Source organism: Dreissena polymorpha, chromosome 15 (genome assembly GCF_020536995.1).
Source record: "Dreissena polymorpha isolate Duluth1 chromosome 15, UMN_Dpol_1.0, whole genome shotgun sequence".
Lineage (NCBI taxonomy): Eukaryota > Metazoa > Mollusca > Bivalvia > Myida > Dreissenidae > Dreissena > Dreissena polymorpha.
The window spans coordinates 47,919,316-47,931,547 of NC_068369.1; the positions used below are offsets into that span (position 1 = coordinate 47,919,316).

Below are 12,232 nucleotides of genomic sequence, written 5' to 3' on the forward strand. Positions count from 1 at the left end.
TACATATGCGCATACAAATCAACTCGGTAAACCTTATTAATAGCTAATATACAGTTGTTACGTACAGATCATGCAATCTCTTCTTCGGATCATCACTTACCTGTCATTTATTTTCCTAATATTAGCACTTCGACAGTTGTGCCTTGAACGATTAGCAAATTCATTGCTGACACGATGGTTTTGAAACCCTTTGCAAATAAATCTTAATATAATGTTCATTTTACTAGCACGTTAAGGAGCAGCGCCCTATGAAGCCCGTGCTTTGGGCATGCGCGTAAGTCGGTACCCTTCGTCCCATATGTGCAGTCTGCTTATGTTTATCATGGACGGCACTGTCCAATTTTATGTCGAGTGTTGATAATTGAATTCTGTTCTTAATGCAAATTCGTTATAAGCGAAGAATATCCTCCCTGACAAGCCTGTGCGGACTTGCGCCTATGAGTTAAGACCGGTTTTCCTGTGATCGGATCTTGCAATATGTATGTCGAAGACATTTTGTGTAAATGTATTACTGCAAAAACATGTATCGCATTTGTTTCTTAAAGGGGCCTTTTCACAGATGTTGGCATTTTTTTAACTTATTCATTAAATGCTTTATATTGATAAATGTAAACATTGGATCGTAAAAGCTCCAGTAAAAAATCAAGAAAAAAAATAAAAAAAGGAAAAGAACATTGCCCGGAGCAGGTTGCGAACCAGTGACCCCTGGAGTCCTGCCGGAGTCCTGAAGTAAAAACGCTTTAGCCTACTGAGCTATTCCGCCGAGTATACATTCTTGACGTATTTTATACCTTATATAAGCAATCTTCGTAGTTTCACAAAATTTAACGACAAAAACAGAACTCTCCAAATTATTCAATCGTTTCGCGTTGCAACGCTTTATAATTTTTAGGTTTTAAAATCGTCAAAAGATGCATATAATGGCTATATTAGAGCATGGTTAATGTTCAGTATTACTGTTTCCTCACAAATATCATAACTAAAACGAAAACTTACGAATCTGAAACAACTTTTTTCAATTTTGTCAATTTACCAAAGCGTGAAAAGATCCCTTTAAACAAACATCATAACATCGAGTCTCGATCTGGAAAATAGGAACTTTGTTCAGGTGCTTAACCCATTTATGCCCAGTGGACTCTCCCATCTTTCTAAATTGGATCAATTTATTTCCAAAATTAGGGATGTCTAGTACATTTGTTTCTATATTTAGAATATTACTTACTGAAATTCCTTTAAGCAAACAGCGCAGACCCAGATGAGACGCCGCATCATGCGGCGTCTCATCTGGGTCTACGCTGTTTGCAATGTCCTTTTTTCAGGACGCTAGGCATGAATGGGTTAAAATGTCGTCCTATATTAGCATGTGCAGCCACCGGCTAATCTGGGACGACACTTTTTGATTAAATTGTACTTTTAAGTTCAAAGAAATGTCTTCTAATCGAAATTTAGGTTATGCGGAAAGTGTCGTCCCTGATTAGCCTGTGCTAATAGGCCGACTATGCTAATCTGGACGCCAGTTTACGCACATGCATTAAACCCCGTTTTCACATACCGCGACTTATTTTTGTGTTTTCTCTCACTTATTATACAGTATATAACGTGTTAAAATTAATAACTTTTATTTTGTACAAACAATTTCAGAAATAACATAATAGTTTTAGACCAACTAGACAATTAAAAAGTATTATTTGTTTATTTAATTTCATTGTCTGAAAATGGTACTTTTTTCTCCTCAATTCCATGTTAAACGCGGAAAAAGAATGTCCATATATTTCAAAAAGCAGTTTATATGCCTTAAAATTCAAGCTAATGTATATTAAGCTAGATTAAATCACGGTTAACATTTTTGTTTATTATTAGCCAGTGTAACGAAAGCTATTAGTCTAGATTTTTCAATAAATATATCTTTTAGAATAAATCTTAATTAATAATATGGAACACAAATAAATTAATGTATTTTCAATTATGTAAGATACCTAATTTAGAAACTAAATTTAGCTTACATTAAAAAAAGTTCCTCATGACAAATATACATCATCAACCACTAATATTTACGGAAGTAAATTAAAGTTACATTTAAATGTTATTTCTTCTTTTTTCTCCTCCAATAAGGTTCTGGTTTGTCCGTGACATTCCATATTTTTTTACGGTAAGCATTTAGTTAAATTACATAGATTTGGCTCATATTATTGGAAATCCTCATTAGAAAAACTAATCTGTAATGGTTCTCATTTCTCTGTACCAATAACATTCGGAAATATTATTTTACATTCTAGATGAAAGCCAAATACATGTACATGTGAGGAAAACACAAAACAGCAATTAAACCCTTTTAACTGAATCCTCGAGAAAGCGATATAAATTAGGTAAAATTTGGTCAAAGTAACCAGTGTCATGGAACGAACAAAACAAACTTACTTATAATAAGCGTTTAAAAATTTGACCGATCTATCATAAAGTGCTTTTTAATTCATTACTAGCTTTTTCCATTCGGGTCGAGCCATTTTGTTCAGAACATAAGTGTTAAAGAAATAACAAAACGCTTGTAAATGAAACGTGAACATATTTGAGCAATTTACAGTCTACTAATGGCATTAACCCATTTATGCATAGTGGACTAAAATCCTACTAAATTGTTTCCAAAATTAGGGATGTCTAGTATATTTAATCTATATAACATTTATTACAGAAATTCCTTTCAGCAAACAGCGAAGACCCTGATTGGACGCCGCATGATGCGGCGTCTCATTAGGGTCTACGCTGTTTGCCAAGGCCCATTTTTCTAGACGCTAGGCATAAATGGGCTAAGGAATAACGTTCTATGCATGTACGCAATAACTATTGTTTACTACTGTACATATATTTAATACTGCTATTAAAAGGATAATATTTTTGACAGAAATTGAAGCAAAATACCGATTAATGAAGCCAATTACCGCTTAATGAAGCCAAATATCGCTTACTGAAGCCACATATTGCTTAATGAAGCAAAATACCACTTATTGCAGGCAAATACCGTTTAATGAAGCAACATGCAGCCTAATGAAGATCAATATCGCTTAATGAAGCCAAATAACGCTTAATGCAAACAAATATCGATACATGAAACCAAATACCGCTTAATTAATGATGCTCATTAACGCTTAATAAAGCCTAATACAGTTTTATGTAGCCAAATAAAGCTTAATGAAGCCCGAACCGCCAAATGAAGCCCAATTTCGCTTTCCGGTACTGATTCACAAGCCAAATACCGCTTAATGTGGGCAAATACCACAAAATGAAGCCAAATACTGTTTAAATGGAGAACATGCAACTGCACTTAAAGCGCAATATCTTTATACTCAATTTGTTCTAATATCAAACCGCAGTTTGAAAGAGCTTAGACTGAAATGTATACGGGCAAAAAAGCGATGTCTCCCGCAAGAGCGATTGTCCCGTTCCTGACACTACCACGCGTAAGTTTTCAAGAGCCCATACCTCACGCTAATGGAAAAACATGATTCTTGCCAGACGACATATTAACGGATTTGGTATGTAAAGCAGGTGCACGTTCCCTAAACCCGTATACACTTTCATCAGTCGGAGATTTGGCTGGTCGAGTGTCCTCGTATTCGGGCTTCGAGGGTTTGCGGAACGCGGGCGCCTATTAATTGACTTTCATGGAAGATTATCTACCGTCGAGAATGTCGAGTTTGTCATCCATATGAACGCATATCATTTCGTTTACTTTCAGTTGGTCATAAGGAGTATCCAATAACAGATCGACAACATATTTGAATGATATTTCAATTTGTCAAATATGCATTATTTGCTTTTCACCGAGTGAATCTTTCCATTTAAACAAGGCCTTTGTTAAAAAATCATAACACGAACATAACGTCAAACAATTGCACCCCATCAAATACAAATGACAACTATATAGTTCAATAAGATACGTTATCGTGTTTTATGTAGACGTTACCACTTTTTAAAAATTCTGATCGCTTTTAAACGACGTTCGATAAAATTGTTTTGTAATAAAATAATAATCATGAAGGTCAGTGTTAGACTTTTTCGATTATGATATTTAAAATTATTTTCTTCATGTCCTTATTTATTACTGAGTTATGAGTCATCAAGAAAATAACGCATTGCAACAACAACATGTAATTTAAACCACCGGTAACCATGAATGTTCGCCGAGTGCGATACGAATTCAAATTTGTTAGATGACAAGGTACTGCTTCGCACAGACAAAATGCAAATAAAAGCCTGCATGCAACTTGAAGTTTACCACCGACGAAAACATACAAAACGCCAACTGCCAATTAAGTAAACAGTTTATTAACATTACAGAACATGATGGGCGAAATCCGCCTACATACTCATCGAAGATGCCGCGATACATTTGTTTAATGATACCATAGATTTCCACTGAGCGCAGTAACAGTATTTTCTTATTTCCATAAAATTTAAAACAAGCTTGCGGTTTAATTGTAATATTTAAGCCGAATTCGTCCCGGGAGTTGTGAAATTAAGAAATTTTAATTATCGGGAAATGACAATTGCTCTTCGATATTTCTGAAACTGCACGACGGTTTCGATGCTTAACCCACTTATGCCTAGTGGACTCTCCCATCCTATAAATTCGGATCATTTTATTTCCAAAATTAGGGATGTTTAGTATACTTATTTCTATATATAGAATATTTCTTACAGAAATTCCTTTAAGCAAACAGCGCATACCCTGATGAGACGCCGCTTCATGCGGAGTCTCATCTGGGTCTACGCTGTTCGCCAAGGCTTATTTCTAGACGCAAGGCATAAATGGGTTAATGGTATATTCTTTAAAGATTTAATTGAAAGTAAACATTTCCCAATACCGCAGAATTTCAAGAAATTTTTAATTTATATACATGTACTTACATCCAAGAAAAAATCACCCTGATTATTTACACATGGTAATTGGTAAGAGGTATGCATTCATTTCAGTTTATGTTTTAGAGAATTCTGGCTAAGAAACGCTACATTTAGAGTTAATTAATATCAATGACAATATAGAACACATTAAGAATTAATTGATATCAATAACAATATAGAAAACATGTATAGCTAGTTAATATCAATCACAATAAAGCTAACAATTTACCACATTGCTACACATATGAGTCTCAAGTCGGGTGTGAGAATGGTATTCTTAGTAGGGCGTCGCGGGAGGCGCTTTTGTGAAAGGCGAAGCTAACGTCAGTTAAATAACGTCCATTTTTAACCCATTTATGCCTAGTGGACTCTCCCATCCTTCTAACTGGATCAATTTATTTCCAAAATTAGGGATGTCTAGTATATTTATTTATATATTTAGAATATTTCTGACAGAAATTCCTTTAAGCAAACAGCGCAGACCCTGATGAGACGCCGCATCATGCGGCGTCTCATCTGGGTCTACGCTGTTTGCCAAGGCCTTTTTTATAGACGCTAGCATATATAAATGGGTTCACTGTTTCATTAATACCGTTAATAAAAACTACTTTTAACTGAGTAAGTAATTTGGCTGTGTGGACGACACAGACTTATCAGGGACGATACTTAACGTACACGTATTAAGCCATTTTTCTTAGAAGGCGGCTGATTAGAACGCGGTAAGGTCGCGAGGGACGTATTAAGGACGCCGTGAGGACGCAAAAGACGCTGGTGTGACGGCAAGGCAAAAACATCATTTTTACCGAAAAAGTCATTGGCGTCCTTACTACGACAATCAGAAATTTCCAGAAACACAGTCTTAGGTCGACGTAAGGACGCCAATCCGGTGTGACGGGGCCATTATGTTAAACGTGATTAATGAATAAACGTTTACCCACTTAATCTGGAAATCATGGTTTAACTGTTACAATCTTGGCATTTTAAGTAATTCATCGTGTTTACCATAATGACATAATATACGAGCCATAATGATTTATTTTCACAATTGCTTCATCTCGTATCAGATCATCAAGTTTGGCGTTCGGCGACCACACGATGTCCATGGCGACCTTACAGCGACCCTACCACGTCTCTACTACGACTATTGTGTCTCTCTTACGTCCCTAACAGAACGCCGTAAAACGCCGGACTTCGGCGACCACCTTGAACATGTTCGAAGTGGTCGCCGTGGGCTCGCGTCCTGAGCAATTTTCGCCGTCCTCGCTGCGTTCTCTTGCGTGCTTACTGCGTCCCTCCGGCGACAGTAAGGACGCAGTCCGGTGTTACATGATTAATGGGAACATTTATGATTCTATCTGTTTGCTATGGAATATATTTATGTGGGTAAGAATGGATTAAATGATTAAATGAACTATTGGTTATATATAGTTTATTGTTTAGGAATAAAACAATTATTGATATGCTGATAGTGATAGACAAGTACTTCCGTAAATTCGTGAAGTCATGATTGATAGGTTGATTGTACAAACAGGTTCTTACGCTAATGGGCACATCCTTGTATGATATTTGGTTTGTTATGGAAACACTGGGGTTTGTACGCAAAGACCCCTGTGTCTGCTCTTTAAACTTAATTCAGACCTATTTTGAAAGCCAGAAGTGCCTATCTAAACATTTGCACAGATCGTCGATAGCTCATTCTGGCCTCCAGGTGATGCCCCATTCAAAACAGTTATTTTTGGACATATATTTGGTGCAAGTGTAAAAAATGCGGATGGGCGCTGTGGATCAACAGACGAATTAGTTCATGGATCGATCTTACATTTGGATTCCGGAGATAGTCGATGTATCCCGAAATTGCGGGTGGGTTTCAGAGCGTCAAACAGGAGTAGTTCAAAGTTGTAAGTTGATGTTTAACAAAAATTCGGAATATTCGCACAACAATGACACATAAAAATAAATTAGGTAAAATATTTAGTTTTGGCGAAAAACTGAATGAACTCATACCACTAGTACCGGCCAATTTGTGTGGTAGTCAGGAGATCATATCAGATCGAATGGAATGCACCTTACTTCAAGGAACGAAAACGATATGCCACGAGAAACAATATGGGTATTATTCCTTTAATTCGATGTAATGCTGGCGACATTTTGTCAAATCTTGTCTTTTTCTTAAATAACACTTCGAACAGGAGTGTAGTTCATACAAACTTACTCCAGGCTTTTAATCAATCGATATTCGTTTATAACGACGACACGCCGACTCCTCTGACCTTTTCTTTGACAAAATTTGGCAAATTTGTTAGGGTGATTTTTTTTCAAACTCGGGTAATGTGTCCACACACTAATGCTTTATAACTGATATTTAATATGACATCTTCAATTGTAATCGAATGTAATGAATGTTTGGCTTGCAGTCACGCGGTCGTGTTTTTGGCTGTCTAGGTGTCCCTTGTTCGTACAGCCATCTATCTTAATGCGAAAGTTGTCGAACGCCTCAAGTGTGCTTCTCAAGCCGCTTATCTCTTGTATATTGCGTGTATCATTGAACGCCATTACCCGAACATGAAATATGAAATCGTCTAATCCGATCCATGTTTAGACAATTTATAACTCTTTTAAAAGCCTCTGGTGGTACCGCTGTCGTACACAAACACTCGGCTTTTTCAGTCGCTTAAAGATAGGCATGATGTACGCGAACACAAGTCGGCCAATGAACGACGACCACGTGACTTTTACCCGAAACTTCCCCAAGACTTCCATTTCAAATAGTAACCGAAACACAGCAACACGGGAATTTTAATTTAAGACAAAAAGGCACAATTAAAAAGTGTGGCTATCGACGACTTCTTCTTTAAGAATAACTTATTATTAAATCAATTATTAGACCATTTTTTTTATACTTTAAAGCAGTTGTCTGTAGTAACCATTATACTGAGACAACAAACTTTAACAGAATATTGGTGCAATCCTCTTTGAAGGATGGATTCTGGACTCAAATTTACCCTCCTTGTATTGGGGGTATGGATCTACTGTTGTTCGACCCCGGGGCAAACGCAGGAGATTATTTCACGTGAGTAATCTTCGGGGTCATTTTACCCAAATAGTATGATTTAAGGAAAGAAATGTATACAAGGTTTTATCTACTTTTAAATATTATCCAGTTAACAATAATTTTTAGTTTTTAAATATATAAAATATAAATGGACTTAAACGTACTATGTCAACTTTTTTTTCAATATGTATATTCGTGAATTATTAATCGAATAAATATATCGTGAGCATAATGGTTTTAATGTCTTGAATAGCTACATATAAATAAGTTACATACTTATGTTAGGTTGATAAAACGCGATTCTACAAGGTGCATTTGAATTCAGTAACTAAAAGAACCATTTAAATGCCATTTATGTATGTGTATTTTTCTTTTAAATTCAAGTATTTGATTAAATACCATAAGCTATAATTGCTGCGGACTAACCCGGCATAAATGTTTTTTATTAAATTAATTTAACGACTAATTATGGGAATATTATTTATAAATTGAATGTTTGTAAACAAAAAATTTCGTTAATTAATTTATGTTATTTATGGTGCGTTTCTTAAGATTCTTTATCCTTATGTTCTTGTTTTGCATGTATTCAGGAAATATCGATTTGTAACGTCGTGCTCGTTCATCGTGACAAATGTTTTTCCCTGGTTTGAGGAACAGTTTTAATAAACCCAAATATTAACTATTTCAAGTATAGCGTAAACTATTAGTTAATTGAAATACCTTAACGCGTATAACGGAACGTTGAAGCGCGTTGTTTACAACAAACAAGCGTTTTCAGATAAAACGCTTCTGTGGTAAAAAGCAAAATGAAAGAGTGTTTAAGATAAAATTATTGTTGACCAATTATGAAGAATTCGAATTTGAACAACTTTAAAATGCAAATATCGTTGAAAAGTTCTTCCTATACGAATTATAACCGTACTGTCGCAAAATTCGTTAAGAAGGTTGAGAAACGTAACACATTTGGGTATAGAAGCTTTACTAAAGACTTATATGCATGTGTTCATCAAATAAGATTAGTCACATAACATAACGTTATCTGTTATTTTCAATGAAAAGGGTTAATATAAAAAAGGCAGAGTACCTCTATTTCAAGGGTATACCCATCTATATACGGAAAAGTTCAAGTTTATTATTACGCTACGCACACATATACATTTGTGTACATCAGGTACCCGGCACAGGCATCGCACCAATATGTAATGACGAAATAAAACTAGACATAACAGAAAACCGCCATAAGATCATCATGTGTTTTGGTGTTGTAATCAAAGATGACTTATTAGATTGCTGTAGTAATTTAAGAAGGGTCGTTTCACCTAGTGCACGATGGCTGCCAGTACATTTGGATATGATACCCGGGATTCGGGAGGGGAGGGGGTGGTTTAATTATATATAATGATTAAATAGACCTGGGTGAACTCCCTGTTCCCGGCATCATGTGAGTTTGGTCGGTGGGGACCATACCAGAAATATGCGGTTTTCGGACAGGTGCGGTTTTCGGACAGGTGCGGATTTCGAACAGGTGCGGTTTAGAATGTTAATTTGGTCGGAGTGCTGGACACACTTCGGATCTACACACAATGCAACCTCAGACAAGGAATTAGCTCCGAAATTGAAACGCCTTTAAAGGGGCCTTTTCACAGATTTTGGCATTTTTCAACTTATTAATTAAATGCTTTATATCGATAAATGTAAACATTGGATCGTAAAAGCTCCAGTAAAAAATCAAGAATAAAATTAAATAAAGGAAAAAAACATTGCCCGGACCAGGTTTCGAACTTGTGACCCCTGGAGTCCTGCCAGAATCCTGAAGTAAAAACGCTCTAGCCTACTGAGCTATTCCGCCGAGTATACATACTTGACGTATTTTATACGTTATATAAGCAATCTTCGTAGTTTCACAAAATTTAACGACAAAAACAGAACTCTCCAAATTATTCCATTGTTTCGCGTTGCAACGCTTTATAATTTTTAGGTTTTAAAATCGTCAAAAGATGCATATAATGGCTATATAAGACCATGGTAAATGTTCAGTATTACTGTTTCCTCACAAATATCATAACTAAAACGAAAATTTGCGAATCTGAAACAACTTTTTTCAATTTTGTCAATTTACCAAAGCGTGAAAAGATCCCTTTAAGTCAATTATTAATAAACAATGGTCTGCAGAACGCATTTTAAACGACCATAGCGTTATTCTGACCAGTTTTATTTGGACCCTGTGTAGGTCGCACTTGCGGGTATTAAATAACATAAGTAGGAAACAGAACTGCATGTAAATTTTAAATGTTCCCTTAGTTAACGAGTTCACAAAATAAATAAGAAAACAAAAATACTATCGATTAATTACGGTACATATTCGTAACGCAGTTGCATTTAATAAAAATTGATATATGATTTAAAATATTAATTGATGAAGTAGAGTATAACAAATTATGATAAAAATACTCGAAATTTGTTTTCGAACAAGGATAGAAACAAGTCGATATCTACGCATTCATTCACACAACATTCTGGACCGTCGTATACCAAATGAGTCAAATGTGTAGCAAATTGTTGGCGGATCGGGTCGGTTGTTGATATAAATGCTAAAAAATATCAACTTAGCACTTCTAAGTGATTGATATATACCGACCTTACGATGTTACACAGGTATTTTTGGTTCCCGTTGCATTCTTCATGGAACATTCACTTTTTCATTCTTGTCTATCATCACACTTCCGCGTTCTGGAAAACACGCGGCGGTCTACCCGGTTACACATCGCGTTCTTCCGGGATCTGATGGTGTCAGGAATTAATCTCACGGACTCTTCGACTTTTTTAAGTCAAGGTATTTAGTAGGTTACTAATAAATATCTTTATTAGAGTCTCCTCATGGTTTCACATACATGCAACATTTGTTATTTACAAACAAGGTTAACCATGCCATTCATATGTGAACTAAAAGATACTATAATGTAAGCATTCAAATACATACAATATAACTTATTAATTAAAACTAGCATGTGCAATGCCTTTACAATGCGGTGCCCCTTTCTTACACTAAAACATCCTGTTAAAGCACATAAAATAGTTAAGTTAACTATAAAGCCAGCAAAGTTATACTAAGATAAAATGATATAAGACAATCTAAGATATACCATGCACAGAAAAGTTATATACAACAAAAAAGTGAAATTTATATGTACATCGATATTAAAACTATCTATACAGCTTTCCATTTCTACTTTGTAAATTAAGAAGCAGGTTGTGGCAACATCTCGAACAATTGCATTGGTGGAGAATAAAAATCTAAATTTATAACAGTCAGACAGTTGACCAAAGTTGCTATCATATGCATTGGCCTTCATAAATAGGTAGAAGCTAGTGATTAACAAAAACGACAATAAGCAACTATTTGTTTGAAACATTTTTATATTTATGTACTTAACGGGGTAATAAATCGAGTTTTTATTAAAAATAAAAAAACTATATCATGTCGTACATATTTGTTAATTACACGAATTATTTCTAGTGATTAACAAAAACGACAATAAGCAACTATTTGTTTGAAACATTTTTATATTTATGTACTTAACGGGGTAATAAATCGAGAGATTTTATTAAAAATAAAAAAACAATATCATGTCGTACATATTTGTTAATTACACGAATTATTTGTCCTCCCGTGTTCAGAATGGATTGTTTGACGACCTGAAGTGGTTTCGAGAACTCTTCCAAAACGTGTTTTGAGTGACGACCGAATCTTGGAATACTTTTTTTTTGATAATTACGTATAATTGCTACTTTATTGCAATTACTTTAATTGTATCTCACGTCCCATTTAATATGTTTACAAGTAAGCTATCAATATAAAGAATGCGTATCGTACAAATTTGAAGAACATTCGAACCATCTTCTCCGGGCACAAGATGAAAAGCGATTCACCAATATTCCGGAAATACGTTAAAACATGCTTAAACACGTTAAAAATGAAAGCTTTAAACACATGCATACCGAAACATTTCTGCGCATGCACAAATTGGATAAATTCACACGAAAGAAAACGACTGTTTTTTCAGTCAACAATTAATCTTTTGAAACAAATACATTAAGGCATATGCATAATATGTATGTTCGTTTAGCAAATTTCTGCGAATGAATACTGGCGGGTACAAGTATGTAGCGTCAGGATGATGCACCCGCCCTTGAACAAACGTTTTTAAATAGGATCATTATTAAAACAAATATTCACGCTTTTTACTGTTTCGATTTTCGTTTGCGTGCGTAAAAACTATG

The 12,232-nt window shown here is 35.2% G+C and overlaps 1 protein-coding gene across 6 annotated transcripts in view; it reads left to right on the plus strand.

The window, feature by feature from the left end:
- The first annotated feature begins 7,470 nt into the window (after positions 1-7,470).
- Positions 7,471-12,232, plus strand: part of LOC127860220 (uncharacterized) — a 47,366-nt gene continuing 42,604 nt past the window's right edge. For 3 of the 6 annotated variants that reach the window (XM_052398143.1, XM_052398142.1, XM_052398144.1), the window contains exon 1: positions 7,540-7,969. In XM_052398143.1, coding sequence (XP_052254103.1) covers positions 7,879-7,969 — 91 coding nt within the window. In that variant the 5' untranslated portion in view covers positions 7,540-7,878. Of the gene's footprint in view, positions 7,970-12,232 lie in introns of all 6 variants that reach the window. The other 3 variants (XM_052398146.1, XM_052398141.1, XM_052398139.1) reach the window with 3 other exon arrangements.